The sequence below is a fragment of the Octodon degus genome, unplaced genomic scaffold (genome assembly GCF_000260255.1).
Source record: "Octodon degus isolate 3935 unplaced genomic scaffold, OctDeg1.0 scaffold00342, whole genome shotgun sequence".
Taxonomy (NCBI): domain Eukaryota; kingdom Metazoa; phylum Chordata; class Mammalia; order Rodentia; family Octodontidae; genus Octodon; species Octodon degus.
In genome coordinates, this window is record NW_004524918.1 from 855308 (window position 1) to 879297 (window position 23990).

The 23990-nt window shown below is 54.5% G+C and overlaps 2 protein-coding genes across 7 annotated transcripts in view; one reads left to right on the plus strand and one right to left on the minus strand.

Moving 5' to 3' along the window:
- Nucleotides 1-12716, plus strand: part of Fam83g (family with sequence similarity 83 member G) — a 28526-nt gene extending 15810 nt beyond the window's left edge. For both annotated transcript variants that reach the window (XM_004647936.2, XM_023708210.1), the window contains 3 exons: nucleotides 5826-5950; nucleotides 6629-7895; nucleotides 12265-12716. In XM_004647936.2, the coding sequence (XP_004647993.1) occupies nucleotides 5826-5950; nucleotides 6629-7895; nucleotides 12265-12636 (1764 nt within the window). In that variant the 3' untranslated portion in view covers nucleotides 12637-12716. The remainder of the gene's footprint in view (nucleotides 1-5825; nucleotides 5951-6628; nucleotides 7896-12264) is intronic.
- Nucleotides 1-23990, minus strand: part of Slc5a10 (solute carrier family 5 member 10) — a 98669-nt gene that overhangs the window by 29602 nt on the left and 45077 nt on the right. For 4 of the 5 annotated variants that reach the window (XM_023708215.1, XM_004647937.2, XM_023708212.1 and 1 more), the window contains 8 exons: nucleotides 23494-23565; nucleotides 23000-23104; nucleotides 22551-22610; nucleotides 21724-21828; nucleotides 14566-14671; nucleotides 14245-14325; nucleotides 12715-12920; nucleotides 8446-8581 (listed from right to left, as the gene is read on the minus strand). In XM_023708215.1, the coding sequence (XP_023563983.1) occupies nucleotides 8446-8581; nucleotides 12715-12920; nucleotides 14245-14325; nucleotides 14566-14671; nucleotides 21724-21828; nucleotides 22551-22610; nucleotides 23000-23104; nucleotides 23494-23508 (814 nt within the window). In that variant the 5' untranslated portion in view covers nucleotides 23509-23565. The remainder of the gene's footprint in view (nucleotides 1-8445; nucleotides 8582-12714; nucleotides 12921-14244; nucleotides 14326-14565; nucleotides 14672-21723; nucleotides 21829-22550; nucleotides 22611-22999; nucleotides 23105-23493; nucleotides 23566-23990) is intronic. The other variant, XM_023708214.1, reaches the window with a different exon arrangement.

The following is a 23990-nucleotide window of genomic DNA, read 5'->3' on the forward strand; positions in this document are numbered from 1 at the left end:
AAGTAAAAGGTGGTGGCCAGGGGAGGGTCCCTGCCTGTGGCTACCTTCAGGCCTGGAGAGCCTGGGCCAAAAGGGCCTTGTTGTCATCTGAAGTAGTTTTCCACAGGACAGATGGGGTAACTGAGGCATGAGGGAGGCAGGGACTTGCCCAAATTCTTTTAAGCCAGGGGAAGAACCTAAAGTCCAAGAGAGAACAGTGGGCTCTAGCAAAGAGATCCTAGACCCCCAGACTCAGGATACCCTGGTAGTGTTCAGGGCCTTCCTGTCTCCTTACTCATAGTGGGACTTGAATACATGGCTCCCCTCACCTCATGGCTAGAGTGGTGGCTCTCCATGGTGCTTGTAGGTGAAATAAAAATACTCTGCCTGCTGAGTCCAGCTACACATCTGCCAGCCTTAACACAGGAACCCCAGGTCTCGGGGCAGGAGCTCTGTTACAGCCTTCCCCACGGATTGCTGGGCCATCAAGTTGGCTCATGACTATCAGGCCCAGAAAGGGGCAGCTGACACTGCAGTTCTGCTCAGCATGCCCTGTTCCTTTGCCTTACTCTCTGGGAAGGCGACAGGATCTGCAGGAGCAGGATACCTTTGTGGGAAAGTGTGACCTGGCTTCCTCATTCTTGCCTTTGAGCTGGCTGCCACACAGCCCTGGGCTGGTGGCGGGAGGTTCCTGGGACTGGGCCCTGACCAGGTGTCACCTTGTTGCGGACGGTCTGGCTTGCTTCCTTGCCTGCAGGCTGCCTGGGCCTGGACCTGTCTAGAGAGCACTTCCTCTGTGGCTAATCCATGCCCTTGGCCTCCTGCTGCCCTGGCCCAGCTCTGTGTCAACATGTCCCTGGATCCGTGGGACCCATGGTACAGCTGAAGCCTGCTGGAGTCATATTTGTGACCATAGGGTATCAGCTGTCAGTCTGGAAGCTGCACTAAGAGCCAAGCCTGAGCTCAGTCTTGCCACCTACACAGTAACTTCGAGCAGTCTTTGAAACTTCCCAGGCCTCCATTCCCTTGTTAAAAATTGGGAATAGCGTCATTTATTTGGCAGAACTCCTGGACAGAGTAAAAGAGACTGTGGAAATGAGTTCCCTTCTTGGCCTGTCTTTGGGGACAGGTAGGTTTCTCCTGTGAAACCCCAACTCTGGCCTGAGGGCTGAACCATGGTCTGGCAATGAAGCACCTTCCCCTCCTGGCATCCTCCTGAGCTCTGAGCTACACCAAAGCATCCTAGAGAGTTACTACTTCAGCCAATGCCAGCCCTGGTCTCCTGGGGCCAGGGAACAGTGTGCACAGCCTCTCCGGTGTGTGGCCCCAGCAACTGCCTACTGCTCAATTGGCCCCGCAGTATCACAGATGAGGAGTAGGCCTTGTGAAGAGCACCCAGCCTTTCACCTCCATGTTCCCTCAAGGTCACAGGGCCAGGTTGGTGACCAGCCACATTTTGGGGTGCTCCTGGGTGCTAGGGATGCACCAGGGCCAACAGGAGCCAGGCTGGGCCTTGAGGCTCTTGGCTTATGCTGAACAGGAGCCATGAAGGCCTGGCCAGTGTAGGAAACTACCTGGCTTTGTGTGGCCAAACTGGAAAAACCAGCAGCTACTTTAGCAAAGGCTGGACCATTTCTGCTGAAGAAGGAAACTTCAGTAAGGAAGGCACATGGTGAGGGTACAGCACAAGGTCTCACATGGGACAGGCCTGTGGCTGCTACTGCACTATCAAGGTGGGAAGGCTGCAAGATGCACCTTGAGCAGGCCTCGTCTGGGAACATAGGCCAGGCTGGGTATGCGGGATCAGGAGACAGAGGCTGCCCCTGCCCTCCCTGGGTCTCAGCATACCAGTCTTGCCCTCTCTGATCCAGACCAAGGTCTGTGATGGGTCCAGGGCCTAGAACAGGGATTCTTAGCCAGGGTGGGAGGGGCACCGGTCTGCTTTGGGCCATGTCCAGAGGCATATTTAATTATCACACATCATCTGGTGGGTAGAGCCGAGGAAACTGTTAACATCCTGCATGCGCAGCATGGCTCCCACAGTGTAGCAGCCCTGGCTAGGGAAAGAGGCAGGAACCCTCAGAGAAGGGAGTGGGTGAGGCTGGCTCAGCCCTGTCCTGTGAGGCTGCTCCCATCCCATTACGGAAAGGCGGTTCACAGAGGACTTCACATCCCAACATCATGACAGCTTGGAAGTTAGGGTGAGTGTTGGCCTTAGACACAGCACAGGAAAAGCAGGCCCTTCAGAGAGAGGGGAGGCTGCCTGAGCCCCACACTCCTGCTCCCACCACAACAGTCTCTGCTCTTTTCTGAGCTTCACACTCCTGACTGGAAAGGGCTCCAAAGGGTTCCAAAGGACACCAAATGGCTCAGGATCGTCTTTGGGGCTCTCCAGCCTCCTTCAGCCCAAGAGATGCTGGCAAAGAGTGGGCGGCTGAATACCTGCCCTCAGGCCTTGGGACCGGGAGATGTGAGCAGGTCTCTTCCTTTTGCTGAGGCCCCCCCACCCTGCCAAGCACACTGACTGCTCTGGGGTCCCTGGAGAGGCACATGGTCACAGTCACAGTCCTACCTATTGTAGATAGTGTCACAGTCCTGCCTGTTGTGGATAGTGCCATGTCCCCCACTGTCATGGGACACCCATGCTGGCAGTGGCCATCTCCTGGGACGCTCTGTGTGCGACTAGAGCACAAGTGGGCAGGCCCTGCTCACAGATGAGAAAGCCAAGGCATCGACAGGTGTACTCAGCAGCTGTTTGACACCAGGACTGACACCGGCAGCATTAGGCCAGAACTTGCGAATGCCCAGCTGCTCCACTCTTAGTTGGCCTTAGATGAGTCCTATTGTTTTGTGAGCTAAAACAGGGGGCCTAGAGGCCTGGGTGGTTTCCATGCAGGATGCTGCAATCCACCCCAGCTCTGTTGCCATCCTGACATGTGCATTTGGTGTGGAAGCCGCCCTTTAGGAACAGATGAGGAGCTGCCTGGCCACCCCCACCTACCCTACCCTACTCTGACCTTCTAAAGTGCCAGTGTGTCCCAAGACTGGCCCTGCGCAGCCACTTGGCCCCAGCATCCCTGCATCCCTCTATCTCGTTATCCTCTGTAGGGGGAAATCCCAGGACCTGGGAGACAATGAGGCTTTGTGGGATGCCCCACCTCTGCTCAGACACCTGAGACATTACCTCATCTGGCCAGGCCTGCGGGGTGGGGCCACCCAGGAACAGGCCAGAAACAGCCTGGAAGTGGGGGGAGACCCTGCTGCATGCCCCTACCTGCTGCCAAGCCCCAGCCACGAGTAGACTCAAGGGTAGGGGCAACCCCTCAGTGTGCAGACAGGGAAACAAAAACCCAGAGAGGACCAGAGGCTTTGAGTCACACAGCAGCCCAGCTGCACAGTCGCAGGCTGCATCTCACATGGCTACTCAGTCACCCCAAGAAGCAAGTGCTGGCTTCCTGAGCCCTCACTGGACAGAGCTTGGGGAGGGGTGTGGAGCCTGGTGGCTGAGGAATAGAGTATGGTCACAACACAGTGTCGGGCTGGAAGCCACAGGGTGCCAGAGCTGGCTGTGGTTGGCCACAGATGACAAGGGAAGGCCTCTCAGATCTTTGTTCTGACCTCTGATCCCCAAGCGTGCTCTGTGTTGGGTACAAAGTCACGAGTGTTAATTGTCCTGGGCTGAGGCCAGCTTCCTGTTTGACTGGCTGTGTGCGAACAAGCATCTTGCTGGTGGGGGTTGGGAGGGCTGCCTGGCAACTGAGGCTTATCTGCCTGGTTTGGGCCCAACAGCAAGATGACTTCATCTCATGGCTGAGAGGGCATCACATATGAGAACTTCCAGGAGCCCACCCCCATCAGCCCATCAGCCTCAGTGGACACTGCCCTGGGTCTGACCTGGCCAGAAGGGTGGGAGTGTGGAAGGGAACCCAGGACAGGGGTGCAGTGGACATGTCCTCTCTCAGGTCTTCTTCAGCCTCAGCCCCTGCTCTCACCCCCAATCATTTCACACATCTTCCCCCGAATAGCTAGAACTGTTCCTGACACGCAGATCCACCCCAGCACCCTCTGTTCTAATCTTCCCATGGCTCTAACTGCCCAGCCAAGCCCAGGGACTGAGCAGGTGTAGGGTCTTTCATCAGCTTCTGGCTCAGCCCGCTCAGCAGGCTCCTGCACCCACCACGCCTCTTGAGGCACTCTCGGTTCTTGCATAGCCTGCATGTCATGCCAGGCTTTGTGTCCCTCTGTCTACAAGCCTTGCCCTCCTACCCTGACCTACGTCATTCTTTCCTGGGAGTCCGCCTGGCCACCCCTACACCCAGGCTGCTTCTTCTGTGGTCCTGGCTATTCTTGAAGGTTTGTTTACCCATCTGTGTCCTCTCCCCTACATGGGATCCTTGTTACCATTACCACTGTGTCTGCTGCCATGGGCCTCGGCAGGGGTCAGTGAGCAAGTGAACATGTGGGCAGTTAATGAGCTGGGCCCAGGGAGGGCGTGAGGGGACAGGTCATAGCCCTTTCTGACAAAGAATGTGTCACTGCCAAGTGCCTGAAGGTAGCCTACAGCTCTTAGGAGGGAGGGGGACTACCATGAGAAGAGACGTGCAAGCAGACCAGGTGGGATGCTCTTGAGGGGTTTCCTGTCCTGAATGGGTATCAGAATCCCTGGGGCTTGAGTTAAAATGGGAACTCCCAGCATGACCGCATGCCTCCTAAGTCAGACTCTCTGGGGCGAGGGGGGCGTGTCCAGGAGCGCTGGCACAGCGTGGACCAGTAAGCCCCAGGTCACCTGCCCAGCTGAGGTTCCACTTTGGGAGTCCTGGCTGTTTCTCTGGGCCTAGTTGTCAGCCTGCATTCAGGTCTGCAGTGGCTCGCTGAGGGAAGGCATCCAGCATCAGTCATGGCCTGGGATGCCCGACTGGGGAGAGAGGCCCCTCAGAGGCCAGCGCTAGGAAAGGTTGACATTCCTATCTACCTGCTGGGCCCCTCTTGGGTCCTCCTCTCAGGGTCTCCGTTCCTCTCCATGGTCCCTGAGGGCCTTTCTATCTGCTCCCAAACCAGGTCACTTGAGCTGTGTGAGGAAGTGAACCTCGTTGACTATTTACCAAGCCTGTCCTGGATGCCAGGTTTGATCTGGCCTTGGGGAAGCAAGAGAGCTTGTTGTAAGTCCTGCCTCGAGGGAGCAGCACCAGCAGGGACCAGAAGATAGGGTGTCAAGAGCAGTGAGAGGCCTGCCTGGTCGGTCATCTAGAAGGTTGACTTGCACAGTTGTCAAAAGTGCAGGACCCAGATTGCTTAGGCAGGGTCCTCTTCCTCCTCCTTACCACCTTCCTGCCTCTCTTGATCATGCAGCCATCAGCTGTTCATGGGACCAATATAAAAATTCCCCTGTGCTCTAACATCTGATGGCCTGTGCCTATAGTCCCAGGCTGAGGCTAAGGCAGGAGGATCTCATGAGCCCCAGAGTTTGAGACCCACTTGTGCACCATAGTTAGACCCTGACTCAAGAAACAAACGAAATAACCCACGCCAACCTCCACCTGCTGCAGCAGCACTTCCCAAACTGGCCTGGCCGCACAGGTCTTGTCCTGCTCAGTGCTGTTCTTTAGACATTCTTTGGGCCAGTGCTGAGTCCTTTATGGCCCACTCTCTTCATCACCAGTGTCAGGTCCCTCTGTGTGCCCCTGGCCCTGCAGTTTCAGGTACACCACACGCTCCCTGCAGGCCTCAGAGCCTCTTTCCCATCCTCCACAGCCCTCTCTGGTCTCTGGTGGTTTGCTGCCTCCACCCCTGGCCCCTGTGATTGGTGTTGTAATTGTCTAATTTTGCCTCCTTGTTCCCCTACACAGAATCTTAGGGTGCGCAGCAGTGGGGGAACTGAGTTCTTCACCCGGTCGGCTACCAAGTTCAAGGGCGCCCTGGCCCAGAAGTTTATGTTTGTGGATGGAGACCGAGCAGTATGTGGCTCCTACAGGTGATTCTTTATGGGGTTTGTTCTTAGCTGGTTTCTGACCTTAACCCTGATGTCTCATACCATTCTTGTTCCAATTTATTGGTCCCCAGAGTGCTGTGGTGTGTTTGGGGCTGGGCATGCCTGCCTGCCTGCCTATCTCTGAGGGCAAGCAAAGGAAGACTTTGGTCCAGGGTGACTGTTGCTCCAGCCCCCAGTGTTACTGGCCTGGAGGTGGGGTGGAGCCAGGTCAGGATGTACCTGCCCAGGCCTGCAGAGTGGTCATTCTCACAGCTGTCTTCAGAGACAAGGCCAGCTCTGCAGGTACCATCATCACACAGGTTCCCTTGAAGTCACTCCAAAGTCTGGTGGTACAGAGAGCTTTGTGACAGTACTTGCCTCTAGGTGCTAGACTGAGATTTCCATCTGCCTTATGAATCCAGTAGCAGCCAAGAGTACAGTGCTGGTTCACTTTGCCACAGTGGCCGCAGCTCCATGTGAGTGACTTTTCTGGGCTCTCAGACTCAGGTGTGACCTGTGTTGTGCAACAGTCTGATGATTACCAGCCTGGTACGTATGGTGTGCGTCCCCGATGCCTGCTGCAGAAGGGGCGGGGGAAGACTGTAGAGTAGGGGACTTGGGCCCAAGTGAGGTAGCAGGCCCTGTGTGTGTGACCGGTGCCATCCTGCCTCTGTATTGCAGCTTTACATGGTCAGCTGCAAGGACGGACCGTAACGTGATCTCTGTGCTGTCTGGCCAAGTGGTGGAGATGTTTGACCGGCAGTTCCAGGAGCTGTACCTCATGTCACAGGGTGTAAGCCTCAAGGACATCCCCATGGAGAAGGAGCCAGAGCCAGAGCCTGTTGTGCTACCTGCTGTGGTCCCCCTGGTGCCTGCAGGCTCTGTGGCTAAGAAGCTCGTCAACCCCAAATACGCACTGGTCAAGGCCAAGAGTGTTGATGAGATTGCCAAGACCTCTTCTTCTGAGAAGCCGGAGGTCAAGAGGCCTCCAGGGCTGAAGGGACCTGCACTGGCTGAGCGGCCAGGTGACCTCCCTGAGTTGCCACTGCCTATCCATCCGGGGCTGCTCAACCTGGAGAGGGCCAACATGTTTGACTATCTGCCCACATGGGTGGAGCCAGACCCAGAGCCTGGCAGTGACATCCTGGGCTACATCAACATCATTGATCCCAACATTTGGAATCCGCAGCCCAGTCAGATGAACCGCATCAAGATCCGTGACACATCCCATGCCAGCACCCAACATCAGCTGTGGAAGCAGAGCCAGGAGACTCGCCCTGCCCCAGGGCCCAGCAGCCCCCAGGGTGGGGTTCCAGCTGAGAATGGCTTCCCCCAGGAGGACCTTGAGCCACAGCCTCCAGTCCCTAAGCCCCGGACAGTCCCTGTTGCAGAGTTACTTGCCCAGGATGGCAAGGATGGTGATCTACTTGCCCAGGATGGGCAAGTTGACTGGGCCCTGGAGAAGACAACGCCAAATGGGACAGATCTTGTGGTATCCAGGACAGTGAATTCAGACCATGCCCTTCTCCAGCAGCAGCTGTCTGTGACCCAGGATGACCCTGATGGCTTGGGGGCAGGGCTCCCCAATGGGCTGGATGGGGAAGAGGAGGAGGAAGATGATGATGACTATGTGACCCTCAGTGACCAGGACAGCCTATCAGGCAGCTCCAGCTGTGGCCCTGGTCCCCGGCGGCCCTCGGTGGCCTCCTCCATGTCAGATGAATACTTCGAGGTGAGGGAGCGCTCAGTTCCTCTCCGGAGGCGCCACTCAGAGCAGACGACCAATGGGCCAACCCCGCTACCCCGCCGACAGCTGAGTGCCCCCCACATAACCCGAGGGACCTTTGGTGGGCCCCAGAGTGGCTCCCCGTGGGCACAAAGTCGGGTGGAAGAGTCAGACACATCGAGGAGGATGCAGGCCCGGCACTCTGGGGACAACGAGGCACAGGTGGGTTGGGTCCCTTGCATCAGGGGTCATGGGAGTCCCTTGCTGCAAATACCTGAGAGTGCAGAGATGCCACTCCTCTGAGCTACCATGTCCCTGGTTCAAAGGGGCAACTGATGAACAAGGATGGGTAGGAACTCCCTGAGGCCCCACAGCAGGCCCTTGTCATGCTGAAGACTCAGCTACTGAAGGAAATATACATTCTACACTTAGATGTCCCAAACACCTGGTGTTACAGGATTTTGAGGCTGCCTACCATGTGGGTTAGTACAGTTTCTAGTTTGCAGATAGACCAGGGAATGGCTGGGCTCAAAGATGTACCTTTACACAAGATCACACAGCTCTAAGTGGTCTTTGTCTGATACTTGTGCTAAGTCACCTCAGTGTTGATTGCTTTGTGGTGCTGTTAACCATGGTGGGCGACAGTTTACATCCTTCTTTTGCCTGTCTTCCTGCTGGTCTCTGTAGGACAAGGCCTTGGAATATAGGCAACCTGTGGCCTTGGAATATAGGCAACCTGTAGCCCTACCTCAGCACCCAGATCCTGTCCTACCTGGAAATAGTGCGCGGCTGATCATGCCTGGCATGATCATCAGACCCATGGGCAGCATCTTGAGGTAGCTGGCGAGGATGGAGCCTGCCTTGGCATGGTTCAAATTCCGGGCTGACAGTGACCGCTGCACGATGACCTGCGGGTGGGGTGAGAGAGGGTGTAGGTCTCAGCCCTTCTGGATACCTAGGGGAGGATTTCTCCCTGGTGGGCCTTAGTGGCTGGTTTGAGACAGCACATGGTCTTGTTAGGCCTGGCCCTAACCTAGATAATCATAGAACCCTGACACCTGATGGCAGCCCCCTGAAGGGGAGCTTGCCTAGCTGGCAAGTCTGTTTGTTCTCAGGAACTCAGTCTACCCATTGGCCTAAACAGAGGAGGCGTGGATCCTGCTCAGCCCTCTGCCCCTAGCAGTTGTTAGGGATGGAGGCGTCTCTGGGTAAGATGGCATCAAGTGCACCATTCTCCATCCTCATCTCTTATACCCTCACGAGGGTGAGAGGTACATTCATGCAGGTCCCAGGAACAGACATTGGTAGCAACTGTGTTGGGGTCACCAGTGGAAGTTGGGAGTTTTTAGACCTAGAATATGGGGAGCTTGCAGCTCAGTACAGGAGAGCCACTCAGAGATTCCTAAGGACACTGAGGTCTCTCCAAACTTTAAGCAACCTAAAGGGTTGTTATTTCTATAGAATAAGTTTCTATTTTTATAGAATAAGGGCATGAAATCTATAATTTAGATTGGTGACATAAGAGATTCTTCCCAGCTCTGATATTATGATTCTGTTTGTTTTTTTTTTTTTTTAAGTGGCCTGTGGGGGATATAGCTCAGTGGCACAACACCTGCCTGGCAAACGTAAGGTCCTGAGTTTGATTCCTGGTACATCCTCCCCCCAAGGGGGGGGGAGAGAAAGAAAAGAAAAAAAAGAAAAGTGGCCTGGACGTATATCTCAGTGATACATTCGGGGCCCTGGATTAGATTTCTAGCTGCATGAAAACAAAACAACCCCACTGTAACTCTTTATGAACAGACCCTAGGTTTTCCCCTTTAAAGGCAGTCACTCTCTCTTTTTTTTTTTTTTTTTGCTATGTTCATGGTTGTACAATCTAAGATATATTTTTCTTGTGCTGTTCCACAGCTTAAATCACCATGCAGCACAGGAGTGGAAATTTGTGTGATTCCAGCTCTTTTCCAAGCATGCTGTTTTGACAGGTTGCTCCCAGCTACTTGGGAGTAGCTCTCTTGGGACATACACTACAGGTGAAAAGCAGGCCAGAGGAGCAGCCCTGGGGACACATGGCAGCTGACTGCTGTGCTGCTTCTCCCCCAGTTTGCTGTGACTAGGGACAAGGCATTTCCTCCGCCTGAGCCTCACTTCCCTCATCTGGACAGGAAGATGCTGGAGGAGACTCTGTCTAGGCACTTACACTCTGCTGTCTTGTTGCTGCAAGAACCTTGGGCCTCAGTTATCACGGAGGGGAACCATTTCCTTAAAACCCTGCACATTTGTCATCTTCTACTGTTGATAGTGGGTACTTGTCCCTTATTGCATCCTGTGCTTATAGCAGTTAGGGACGGGTACTGAGCCCCAGGGGGAAAACAGACTGAGTTTCTGTGAGCCACTGGACCCATCAGCAGGGCAGCAGTCCCCTGCCTGAATGTCAGGCACAGGGCTGGGCCCCTTCCTTTGGTTTCAGTGAGCTGTCCCTTCAAAGCACCTCTCCCCAGGATGCGCTGTCCCAGCTTAGTCTTCCTCCCTTTGGGGCTGGTGCCCCTGCCCCAGATTTGGCCATTTCATGTCACTGAACTTCTGTCTTCCATCTGCAAAATGGGTTACTGTCACCAGCCCAAGGATTGTTGAAAGGACTGAGGCCACCTGCGTAGAGGCCTAGCCTATCCCTGACTTCCCCAGGGCTTGGTAGATGTGAGTTCTCATTGAATCTCAGGCTTCCCTTGGGGTGTGACTGCCAGCCATCCGCAGCTGACTGCAAAGGGTTGTGTTTACTGCTAGGATTGAATGCTTACCACCAGCCTGGAGGAACACGTTCCATCTTATACCACAGCTTCTGCAGGGGACAAGGGACCCAAGAACCAGGACCTAAGAGCCTCCAGAGCTGGCAGGATCTGGGGCAGTGATCCCGTCTACCCTGCCTTGTTTTACAGATGGGACATTGAACTTGTGGCTGCAAGAACCTTGGGCCTCAGTTTTCATGGAGGGGAACCATTTCCCATTTTTGGGCAGGGGGAAGGTGTCATGGCAGAGCTTAGGTGGGAACCAGGCCAAGCCTGTATCCTCTGAACTGCCACTTCATTTGCTACTGATTTTTCTTTTCTTTTCCTTTTTCTTTCTTTTTTTTGAGCCAGGTCTTCATGCTTCATGCTTCACTATGCAGTTCAGGCTGGCCTTGAACTCACTTGTAGCCCCAGTTGGCTTTGAATTTGCATCGATCTTCTTGACTCAGCCGTCCAAATGCTGGGATCACAAGCATGTGCTCCCCTCACCCCCCCCCCTTTTTAGATTATAGAACTGTCACTATGCATGAGCCTGAAAACAATGAAAAGTACAAAGAACAATACAAAAATTGCCCATGGCCCCAGCATCCTGAATAGAGTGGAGTTAGACTCCCAGGTGTTATAGTGTCCCAGGGTGCTGTGAGAGCCATTCAGAGACTAGGGAAGCTTGAGCAGAACCAGTGCCAACAGAGCTGCTTGGAGCAGGTGTGACCAAGGACCCATGTACGTTAGGTTGCCCCAGTGAGTGGGAGCAGGACTGGAGGCAAGGCCGAGGCCCTGTGCTTAGCCCTGAATGCTGGCTGGTGCTCTGACCACCTGGGGTCAGCTGAGTCCCTCCTCTGCCTCCTGGGTGGCCCTCTCAGGGCCTTGGGCTCCTTATCTGTGCAGTGGAGCCTGGGCAGCCCTGATCTAGGGCCAGGCTTCCTGCTGACTCATTGGCCTTCATGGGAGAATCTGCTGAATGGTGTCCCACCCAGACGCCTGTGCCGTGCCAGGCTACGCTTTGTGGGAAGAAACAGGAGGTGGCTGAGGTGAAGGGGCTCAGCCAAGCTGGAGCACCCACACTGTAGCACTCCCTCAACTGCCACCTCACAGCACCCCAGGCCAGCCCTTGGCCCTCCTGGGCCCCATGCTGGGAGCTACCTGCTCCCCGGAAATCCCAGGCAGGAGGCATCAGCAATGGAAGAATCCAGGGGATGCCAGCTGGAGAGGTTATGTGAGGGAAAACTGAGGCTCTGCCTCCCAGAGCACCTAACACCTCTTTGCCCAGGTCACGTGCCACTTGCGAGACCCTGCGAGGTCTTGGGTACACACTGACAGAACCAGGAAAGGCAGTTTTCCCTGGTGCACATCTGGCTGTCTCTGGGCCTCAGTGTCCCAGTCTGTGAATGGGGCTGGCCTAGCCTGCCTCACAGGGGAGATGGGAGGCTCTACACACCTGCGTTAGTCTGCTCATTCCCTGGTGAGCATGGACGAGGTAGGCTAGAGTTTCTTCCCGCCTTCAGCGGAAACCCAGGTACAGAGGACAGTGCTCCTCCAGCCAGCCCTTTCAGTCTTCAACCCCATCCAGCCTGTACTATATGGACAGAGGAGATGGGGTGCCCTGAGGAAAGGTGGCAGGAGCTTGCTGTATTGTAACCTCCATGTGACAGATGAGGCAATGGAGACACAAAGTGATTGACCCCATCCATGAGTGGCAGAACCAGGAGGCAAATATGTGCTTGTGAGAGTCCCTTGCAAGGGACAGAGGTGACTTCTGGGCTGGCCCAGTCCTCTGAGCTCCTCACACTCTGCTTTCTTTCTCCCAGGGCCAGCAGTTCCACCACTATGGGGGCCCTGCCTCGAAGACCCCAGGACTCCCCCGCTTTCGCCCTGCCGCTGATGGCACCCAGAGCTCTTCAAGGAAAGCTAGCTTGGCTATGGGAGGCCCCCACCCCTGGAAGCCCAAGACTGGCCTAATACCCTGTGTACTGCCCAATCCCAGGAGCCCAAGGCCAGCACGAAATGTCCACATCCTGGCTGATGGCAGAGCCGCTGAGGAGCATCTGAGCCCCTTGGGAATCCCGTACTCCAAACTGTCCCAGTCAAAGCACCTAAAGGCCAAGTCAAGTGGCAGTCAGTGGGCTTCATCTGATACTAAGCGGAGGGCCCAGGCCCCCCGGGACCAAAAGGACCCCTAGGAGCCCAGCCTGGGCTGGACCCACCAGAGTCTGCTCTGGAGGGAAGGAGGATGGGGGGCAGCCGATGCTGATACTCACCTGGTCGGTGCACCAGTACCAGGTGGCCATGATGGTTAGGCCAAAGGTCATTCCAGTCCATGGAAGGTCCCCTGTGTGGGGGTCCCGAAACATGTGCATGGCATCTGCACGAGGCAGGTGGCAGGTGGTGTTGGCAATGGTTCTGGAGGGTATAGCCCGGGCATACACTGCTTCTAGCTGTTCATAACCACCAATCTGGTCAAATGCTGGAGGGAGACAGGTAGACAGGGACCACTGGGTGGTTGGTGGCCCCCACTTTCCAGCTGTCATCACCCTGATCTCAAGTAACTTGATGAAAACATCAAACTGGAGTTTTTCCCACTTGCCTTTTCCTCATATTTGGAAAGGTGTGGTAAGTAGGGAGTTTAGAAAACAAGGTGAATTTAAAGTAACTATTTTATTTGTATTTAAAATAATACTATTAAGCATTTTGCACGTGGGCACCGTGGTATCCTGTTGGCCTGGTAGAAATCACTGCTGGTCTTCAGATGCCTGTTGGCCTCAGGTAAGGGGTTCTCTGGCACTCAAGGAAGCAAAAATAGTTTTTCTTGATATCTTGCGGACCTTCCTGGGACTTGTGAAGTGTTAAAGTCCTGCCCCAAGGCTTACAAAGAGTGTGATTTCACTAGAGCTAAGACTGGAGGGTGGTGATGTGGCCTCTTCCAGGCTACACTCTGCCTACTGGGCAGGTGGGCTGCAGCCAGGGGTCTTTTGTCTTGAGGCCAGAGTATACCTGTTATTTCACTGTTCCTGTCTACCTCGGGTGAGGGCTCTGCATGGTCAAGCTCTGGCATGACTGGCTTTGCCATGTGTGTTCATTCTTCTATCCAGACTGGGCCTGGCTGTCTGGATCCCTGAACTTAGAGAGGAAGCCTGGGCACAGGGAAACCCACCTCTGCCCCAGGCCCTGTTGACCAGCAGGATGAGGAAGAGGGATCAACCCTGGATCTGTGTTTGGACCAGGAATCTCTGGAGTTCAGAGCCAGTGTACAAATGCTACACAAGGGTTAGAGACTGCTCAACCACATTCTCAGACCCTGAGTCTGGAAGTCTTTAGAGGCTTCTGTTTACTCTCCGTGGGATCCTCCCAGCCCAGCTTGCCTACTTTCAGGGATGGGGAACTCACTACCTCCTGCGACTACCTTACAGGCTTTCTTATTTGCTCAGACTCCTATTGCCAATCTGTCTAAACTCTCCTTCCCAGCCTTTGTCTAGCAGGAGGCAGCATCACCTCTTAGGAGTTTGTACATGATTTTAAACAATTGAAGGCGACACCCAGGCAGTTCTGTGGTCTCCTAATTGTGCGGCTCCACACCCACGTGTCACGCCCCAAAGCCAGGGCAGGAATGGCCAGCTCAGTGCTCCTGAGTCAGCTCCTCTCCAGTGTGCAGCTGGTGACAGCCATGCTGTGAGGGCAGGCAGGCAGTGTCTGCATGCCAAGGGGGCATCAGCAGAGGACTGCCTGGTGGCTTGACTTCATGAGCCCCTGGACAGCCCCACCCCACTGTAGACTGAAGCTCTAGCCCTTACCTTTGATGGCCAGGATGACAGCCCCCACTACCATGATGATTGTCTGAAGGGCATCCGTGTAGATCACTGTGGCCAGGCCCCCTGCAAGGGAACAGGTAGATGGAGGGGTCCCCCTGGCTTTGGGGGTGGTGGGACCCAGGAGACAACTCTCAGAACTTTGGGTTGGGAAACAGCAGAGGCACCAGAGCCTGAGGTCATATCCCTAATCCCAGGGCTCCCCAGAACTTGTGGGAGGAAATGGCTCTCCACCTCTTTCACATGTCCCCTGGTTTCCACCAAGCCACGGGGTGGTGGGCAGGCCCTCCCTGTAATGGTGCATACCTGCAACTGTGTACAGGGCTGTGATGAAGAGCGTGAGGATGGTAGAGAGGTAGAAGTTCCATCCCAGGCAGATGTGTACGAAGAGTGCCCCAGCATACAGGTCAATCTGGGAGAGGACAGAGTCCGAGCACAGGTTGGAGTTTACTGTGAGCCCCAGGGCCCAGGGCCCGGATGCTGCTACTGACTGGCTGTGTGAGCCAGGTGAGGCCCTCTGTGAGCCCAGGTGACCCATGGGTGAGGAAGGGTGATCTTTGTCTGCCTGCCTGCCTACCCATGTCTGGGTCTGTTCTGAGGAGGAGAGGAAGAACTGGCTGTGGGAAGCTGTGTGCTGTGTTCAGATGTACAGGGAACATCATTGTAATTAATAAAGTTAAAAGTGGTCAATGCTCACCCATGTGTTGTTACTGACTTTGGCCCCTGACTAGGGAACACAAAAGGCAAGGCCCTGTCCCCTTGGTTCCTAGGGAGATCTTGTTGTGTGTGGTCATTCTCCTTCTGTCCATACTAGGCCTGGCCATGTGGGTCCCTGAGAGAGGAGGCCTGGGTACAAGACAACCCACCTCTGCCCCAGGCCCTGTTGACCAGCAGGATGAAGAAGAGGGATCAGCCCTGGATCTGTGTTTGGACCAGGAATCTCTGGAGTTCAGAGCCAGTGTACAAATGCTACACAAGGGTTAGAGACTGCTCAACCACATTCTCAGACCCTGAGTCTGGAAGTCTTTTTTTTTAAAATTTATTTATTTATTTATTTATTTGTGTGTGTGTATGTATGTGTGGCCAGCTCAGCCCACCAGGGGGCAGGGCTGGCTGGCATGTGGTGCTGGGGGATTGAACCGTGGTCCCTCTGCTTTGTTAAGCTTGTTCTAAGTAGGTGCTTTAGACCACTGAGCCATCTCACCAGCCCCTGGAAGTCTTTAAAGGCTTCTGTTTACTCTCCGTGGGATCCTCCCAGCTCAGCTTGCCTACTTTCAGGAATTCTGAAAGGATTCATGGGCAATGCCCAGTGTGACAAGGAGGCCTCAGTGAAAAGGTACCACAGGTAGTAGGTTGGGGGAGTCAGGTAGTTTTGTTTATTTCCAGAAGGGTCAGACCTGAAGGCAACAGCACTGAGGCATGCTCACTGGCTGAGGCTAGCCCCAGGGCCAGACTCAATAAGCTGTGTCATCAGGATTCTGGGGCGCTTATGAGGCATAAGTTCCAGCTGGGGTGAGGCAGCCTCAGTATGGGAAGGGCCTTATAGACCATAATCCCAAACCTCTGGTTGGCAGTTGAGCCCAGAAAGAAAGCAAGAGTAGAGACCTGTCCTATGGGACCTGGGGCCAGATGACGGGTGCCCCACCATACTCCTTTCCAGGCAGGTGCTGTGCCACTGAGCTATATTCCCAGCTACAGTCTTTTCCAAACCTGCTGACTGGATGGCTCAGCAGAGGGAAGATGACCTAAAATATAATCTGGGGCCAAGGTTCCCAGTGGAAGGCTAGCTAAACCCACAGGTGTGTGGGACAAGTTTGCACCAGGTTTGCTGCTCAGAGCTCTTTTGCTGGACCCCAGCTGTGAAGGACAGAGCTCTAGGCTGAGCACCTGACCTTCAGGCTCTGGCCTCAGCAGAACAACAGCCTTTGTTCATTCTTTGCCATCCTTTGCTACCTTCAGGCTTTCATTTGTCAGCAACCTCTGCCCTTACCGTCCCAACCTCTGCCTGGCATCCTCCAAACGCAGCCATCCCAGGTTCCTGATGCTACATGGCATGGGTAGTTCCCTTCCTCCCTTTTGTGGTAGCAGGCTTCTAACAGCACAGGCAAGGGGTGGGGTAAGACCTGAACTGTGTCTTTGTAGGATCGATCGTACGTGGTGTCAGCAGGTCCTACAAAGAAGCAATTCCCTGTACACCAAAGCAGTCATCAGTGCAGACAGCCCCTGGTCCTCTCTTACCTTCCTGCAGCTTAAGCTCTTTCCTGAGGACCCAGGTGAGCTGCAGCCTGGTAGAAGCTGAGAGTTGCACAGATCTGGGTTTGTGTCCCTGGCCTGCAGTGTCCCAGCCAGTGGCTTTGTGAGCAGGTCATTTCACTTCCTGAGCTTTATTTGCAAAATGATCCAGTGGATGTGGACCAAGCACAGTTGTTTCTGTGAGTTTGCCTGAGGCATGAGGCTCCTCATCCCTCTACTCCTCTTTACCCGCCACCTGCTTGCCTGGCATGAGGGCCCTGGGGAAGTCAGGTGACCTCAGAGGGACCTTCCATTCCTCTCCTCTCCTCTGCGTGCCCTCTTTGGGTGGCCCCAAGAACAGCTACAGTTGAATCAAACTCTGAAGACACAGCTGGAGTTCTCAAGGCTAAAACAGCAGAAGAACTTGCCCATGGTGTCAAAATCATGAATACAAAACAGCAGCAACAGCAACAACAACAACAAACAAAAAATAAATAGCAGTGTGCATGTGCATCCCCAAGGAAGGGTTGCTCTCAGGGCAAGCCAGATCCTAAGTCCAAACCTCTGACCAGCAGGACCAAACCCTAATCCACCCAGACTTGACAATTTGTGCCAGCACAGGCTGATGTCTAGGGTCCTGGCTGGCTGCTTGCTCCTAGGAGTTCATCGCAGGCCTCCTCCCCGCTCTTTCCCCCAGCGTGGCTCCTCCACTGCCCCCACTTTCTATCTATAGGCTGCTTCCTTTGTCTTGTGCCCACAGACCCTGCCAGTCTTTTGAGGCCCTAGACATCCCTCAGGAAGCCCTTGCCACTTTGCCATCCTTGATAAATATTAAATGTTCATGTGTTTAATCTAAGGCTCTGACTCATCTACTGTCTCCCAGGATGATCAGCCTTGGGCACTGAGGATGAAACACCTTGCTCAAAGGCCTGCAGTCCTAGAAGGCAGGGTCCCTCCTGGGTTTGTGAGCGCCTCAGAAAGAACCTCAGGGGTAGGTTGCAAAGGAGCAACTCTGCTCCTTGCACCAGCTGGCTACCAGTAGGGACCTGTGAGGGCCAGAGCCCAGTGCCACAAGGAGCATGGGTCTGCACAGAGTAGGCCGGGGCGAACCTGCAGGCTTGCACAGCTTGGAGCTGCAGCTATCAAGTGCAGGAAGAAGCCTCGTCCCATCTCTAAGTCCCTGGAGTCGAGAGTCTGGGTGGGTAGGGTGGTGGAGAAGCTACGGAGGACTGTGCTGACGGTTAGCACAGAGCATGTGATTTGCCCACTAAATTGTCTCCTGTGTCCCCTGCTCCAGGACCCTGCTCTTTCCTGTCCTCCCAGGGGATTGGAACAGAAGCTTCTATTTATTTATTTATTTATTTATTTATTTATTTATTTATTATTTTTGTGGGCTCAGCCTTGCCTAAACTTGCCTAAGCAGGTGCTTTAGACCACTGAGCTATCTCACCGGCCCTGGAACAGAAGCTTCTTGCCTTTACTGTACTCCCTGCCTTTGACACCTGCATACTGCTGAGGATTCTCTCCCCAACGTGCGTCCACTCTCTTTGTAGCCCTCACTGATCCTTCTGCCACCAAGCTCCTTCAAAGAAGATGAGAGGGACCTGCATTGGTACTAGAAATCAAGTCCACCAGTCCCATCCCCTCCCAGCCCATAGGCGCTTTTCAGCCTGGATTCCCCGTGTTGGTTGGGAAGGCTCAACTCAGCACAGCATAGAACAGGTGTGACCGCCTGGCCCCCAGCCACCCATTGTCACACCTCTTCTGACAAGCTGCCTAGCCCAGTAGCTTCCTTGGCTCCTGGACTGGCTGTCGTGTCTGTCTTTGCAGCAGCAACATAGGTGTGTCTGTGCCAGCCCACGTGCTAGGCGAGAGGCTGCTCCCTGCCGGCTCTCCCCGGTTCTCTGTTTGCTTCTGGGATCATGCTTTTACCCTTTCTTGTGATTGTATGGGTCTCTTTATACACCAGGTCTGTCTGGGAAGCACTTGTGGGGTGCCTGAGAAGCCCGCTCAGGGCCAGACACGTTAGGTGCACAGTAAGTAGGCGGTTCCTGGACAAGCAGCGGCTCCCTAGAGCCCCCAGATCAACTCTAGCTCAAGGTCCTGTTGCTTTCTGGGCAGAAGCTTTGGAGTTGGGCCACAACTGCATGGATCCAAAGCTGAATATATTCACTATCTGGCTCTTCACAGACAAGTGTGCTGACCGCTGCATATATTATTGAACTCAGTCCTAGAAGAGGTGTTGAGGATGCAGAAACACTGGGGATATATCAGTAAACAAAGAAAAAGATGGGGAAGCTAGACTGTAGATGCCTGTCAATTATTCAGCATGGAGGAAGATGCTAATGAAGAGGGCAGGACTGCCAGGGTGGGAGCCAAGAAAGATTTGAAAGACTTGAGAGAGGTAAGGGAGCCACCTGGGCTCCAGGGGAAGAGGGCTCCAGGGCAAGGCCACAGCCAGTGCAAAGGCCCCCAGGCAGGAGCACTGCTGTGCTGGGAGAAGCGTCAAGGGTGGAAGGGGACAGAGAGGGGAGGCCAGCAAGGCACAGGAGCCGCGTGATGGAGCACCTGTGGGTCCCAGGTGCCTTTAAGGGACGTGAGGAATCTTGCCCAATTCCCCTAGTTCCAGAGGCCCAGAGCCGTGCAGGGGTGGGTGCACCTCGGTCCCCTTGTTGGAGCTCAGGTGACTCCCTGGCCCCGTCCTCACAGTGATCTCTGGAGGGCAGCGTCCTGTCTGCAGGACGGCAGCAGCAGCCCTGTGATACCTGTCTGGACAGGCTGTGTCTGTGACAGTTCTAAAAGTGCAGACGTTGAACGCGTTCCTGGGACTCAGCCCAGTGAGGTCAGGGCCTCTGGGGGCCAGTGCAGAGCACAAACTTCAAACACTTCAGTCCAAAGCCATCAGCCAGGGTGGCTCTGGTCTCTCCCCAGCCAAGCCAGCAATTAAGTGTTCCTTTCGAGTCAGCCTCTGCCTCATCCCAGCAGCCAGGCGTTGATTCTGAAGCCTGGCCTTGATGTGACTGGTTGATCCTCATTTTATAATCAGGTGCTCTGAATCACCCCCATCAGAGTCAGAAGCACCACATCCTGGCTGCAGAGGGTGGGGACAGTATGTGTGGCCTGGCACCTAGGGCAGTAGGTAGGGTCCTGAGTATCTCTGGTTTGCCATGACCTCAGTCATGAGACAGTGGCTGACCAGGTCTCAGTGGTCAAATCTGCAAAAGGATGTGGGAAGACAGTGTCAAAGGACCCTCCTGCTTGGCCAAGCTCTTTCTCCAGCCATTCCACAATTCCCACCCTAGCCGCCCAAGCCTGGGAGGCTCCAGAGTGCCGATATGCAGCCTATACCTGTCATCACTCCCCTGCCTGATGCTACTACACACCCCTCAAGCTCTTTGACCTCTTCCCACTTGAGCTCCTCACTCTCATCTCTCGCTGCAGCCTTCTAGGCCAGGTGTGGAAGGCTGACTGTCTGAAAGCTGCATGGGGCATCTGCCTCTGTTTTTATGAAAGCTGTGGCATGTCCTCCGGTCTGCCTCAGTCCCCAGCACAGCCTGTTATCTCATCCCTAGTCCTCACACCATTTCCTGTCTGGCCCTGGGAAGTTTTTGACTTAGTGATCTGAGTCCCCTGATCCAACTGCCCCCAACATATCCTCCGCTGTCCCATCTCTCTCTTTGGTATTTGTTCTCCCTGCCTCATCAACATCCCTTCCTCCAAAGATGCCCATGTCAGATGTCACCCCCACTCCCCATAAGGTCTGTTACTTCCTTTTCAGAGGTCCACATTTTTCTGTCCTCTCTTTCTACCGGCGTCCTACTAGACAGCATGAGCCAGGGCAGATCGGAGCCAGGTTTTATCTATTTCTGTATAACTGCATTTCAGGAGGGGGCGGGGGCGGGCACTCAGGGATGGGGCAGAATGAGGAAGAGCGAGAAGGGAAATTTTGGAACTCAGACTCAAGGGCAGCCTGAGGCCAGGTCCCTCATGTTCTAAAGGGTCCACTAATGAAGAGAACCTCTGAGCATCGCTTGGGAACATCTAGTGAGGATGGTGTGATGCTTGCTGCTAACAATCCCCAGAAACTGACCACATTAATGACAAGAAACTCGGAGGAGCCCTCCACCGCTTCGAGTGGCCCTGTAGGCACAGAGCAAAGGGGAGGCAAGGCTAAGGCTACAGGGGACCTGAGGAGGGTGTGGGAAGGCCAGTGCCCAGTCAGACCCCAGGCAGGGCCCAGGGAGGGCTCTGGTTGGTGTTCTCTGGCTGCACCCCTCCCTCCAGGGGCTCCCACAGCTCCTGACTGACCAGCAAGACCTCAACTTCTGCAGCCTCCATGCTGTTCCCAAGCCTGAGTTTTCCTAGTCCCAGAGCTGAACAGATAGGGACAGGAAGTGACTTTGCTACTGAGGAGAGAGCTGGCCCCACAGAGCACACCCCCCAGATCATACACAGGCCTTCAGCTACCTTCAGGCAGCCCTGAGAGGTGGGCACTGTCAGCCCTCTTTATGAGTAAGAAAGTTGAGGCTGGGGGAGGCTCAGAGACTGGCTGAGGTCTCTGCCAGGGTCAGAATAAGCAGCCCTAAAACCCAGGCTCCTTTGAAGCCTGAAGCTGAGTGAGGCTGGAAGCCCCTGGTGACGCGGAATGATGACGGTGTGTGTGTGTGGGAGCTGGTATTGCCAAAGCTGTGAACAGAGGCCTGGGATGAGTCCTTCCCCTTGCTTAGACCTCAGTCTTCCTATTTGTACCATCAGGGGCTCAGACAATGCAGGCTCTGGGTTTCTACTGACTTTGACATTTGAAGTGGGCTTCCTGCTCCTACTATGCTTAGGTCCAGGCCCAGGAGAGAGAGCTGAAGCCATGCAGCCATGGTGATTGGTATGGGAGGAGGGTGGTGGCTCTTTGTAAGTGCAGACCCAGCAGAGGCCACATGGGCTTTTGTCGCCCTCTAGTGGGTAGTACTTTCATGAAGGCTACAAGGAAGACACTCAGGTCTGGCCCCCTCCCATTCCCACCGGGTAGCACTGGCAGCTGAGTCGGCATCTCAGGTGTTCGAGATCAGCCACCTCAGACTGCCTGTGTGATCCACTGTCCCTCTCTGACTCTCAATTCTTCTCTCCACTGAACAAGGCAGAGATAGATGAGAGGTTGTCAGGTCCGTCTGAGAGGTCCCCATTTAGGGTGTGCTTTTCCAGGAAATGCTGATAGAGGGTGGGACAGGAGCAGCTCACCGAGATCTTGGTGAAGACAGACAGCAGCAGGGAGAGGACGGACAGATACATGCGGATGCGCTGGCCTCCGAAGCGCTTCTGAATGTATTCAGGCAAGGTGACAATCTGGGAAGGCACAGGGCAAATGCTAGGCATTCCTGGGGACAGCGCCCACCATTCAGGGCAGGGTCCCACCCCAATAGCTCCACCTCCCCCTTAGCTCATGAAGTGAGCCTTTCCAGGACAGCAACAATGACGAGGGCATTTACTATAGCCCCAGCTCCTGCCCCGGCCTTAAAGTCCAGACTCAGTTCTGGCTATCTCCTAAGGGCTCCAGGCAAGAGAGTAGCATGCAGAGATTGGCTCTTCAGGACTGAGGTGAAGAATAGATTGGAGGAGCCACTGCTGAGAACAAAGGGACAACTTGGAAGACAGTTGTGACAAATCCAGACGAGCTATGGTAAGGCTGTGAAGGATGAGCAGACGGGGCTTGAAAAAGGTCCAGGGAGGGAAGCTGATGGGCTTAGTGACAGTGGGGTGGGGCTGAAGGATGCATGAGTCAAGGGTGTAGAGCCAGCTATGCCACCCAACTCCTCTGCGTGGGCGTGCAGGTAGAGGGAACACTGCCCCCGAGCTGCTGCCTATAGGGCAGTAGAGATGAGCCTGCCAGTGTGCAGGCTGTGGTCCAAGGGAACCTGCGCTAGTGGGCCAATAGGAATGGGAGTTGGACTGATAATAAACTCAGCCTGGAGGGTTTCCCAGCTAGGACATGAGGCCTTGGGGGTCCTGCCCACCATCAACAGAGCCCAATGCCCAGCTCCCAGCTGAGACTCCAGGAGCAGACTCACCTCTGAGGAGATGTAAATGGGCAAAAACACCCATGCCAGCGCCAGGAGCACATATGTGGCCTGTGGAAACAGAGGCAGGTGACGGATCCCTGTGAGGGTGCCCAGAGACCTCCCCTTAGACACAACCAGGTGCAGTGGGGACTAGCAGTCTGCAGCCCTATCTCTCCCAGTTACCTATTTTGATCTGAGAACCGGGGCAGGCTTTCCCCTCTCTTCCTGGGCTTCTGTTGACAAGTGGCCTGGGCCCAGACCTTCAGCTCCTGTCCAACTGTGCTATCCAGTGCACTTACGTCCTGACATGTAGCTTGCCCATGGACCACTTCTCTTCAGTCTGCTTAGACATGGCTGACACATGTGGCTGGGGGCTGCCCACATCCTGGGACTGGTTATGGTTGGCACACGTGGAGCCCCAGCCCTCCCACAGGTTGTGCCTGTCCGCCAGGACTCACATTCCATTCGAAGCCTGCCACAGCCAGGCCTCCAGCTGCACCTGAGCCAGCCAATCCAACAAAGAGGCCAGAGCCTTCGCTGCTTGCGAAGAGGGAGGCTCCGATCTGGAGGGGAAAGAGGAAAATTATTAGTGGCAGACCAACCATGGAGGCTCCACCCTGGACCCCCAAATTTACAAACTTAGGTGGGACCCTTTTCTACTTTATAGGTAAGGAGTCCAGGCTTACCAGGCTGGCCACACAGCTAAGGAACAGACAAATTTTTTAGACTTTAGATGCCCATTCCTTACCCAATTTCTATCAGCCCATTCCTACATGCCTAGTTTGGGGTTTTCCTGCCAGCCTTAGCCTGGTGCATTGAGCCAGCCCTAGGAGTGACTTTGGATTGGGAAAGATACATGAAGTGACCTCAGGGACGCTGATGGCAACTGACCTCCAGACTGGATGCAGCCCCATAAACAAAAGAGGGGTGTGATAAGTCAGACTTCACTCACCGGCCACCACGTCATGTCCCGGCCTGCAAGGAAGTAGCCACTCACTGTATTCCTGCTGGCTCGACAAGAAGACTACAAGAACAGAAAAGAAGAGGGAAAAATTGGAACTCTGTGACTGAATGCAGGGAATGGCCTGCTGCTTCAGAGAAATGCCGGCAGGGCCTCAAAACAAATTAAGCCCTGACTGGGCACTGAGGCACATACTTATAATCCAAGCTACTTGGGAGATTGAAGCAGGAGGCTCACGAGTTTGAATTGAGGCAATTTAGCAAGACCTCATCTTAAAAACAGCTGGGAATGTGGCTCAGCGGTAGACCTCAGTGTGAGGTGCTGTTTCCGTCCCCTGTATCAAAAAACCAAGACCAAAACAAAAGCATAGAATTGCCAAATGATTCAGCAATGCCACTCCTACACCATACCCAAAAGAACTGGAATCAGATGTTCACATAGAAATTTATACGGGAGGGCTGGGGAAATAGCTCAGCCTGGGAAGCACA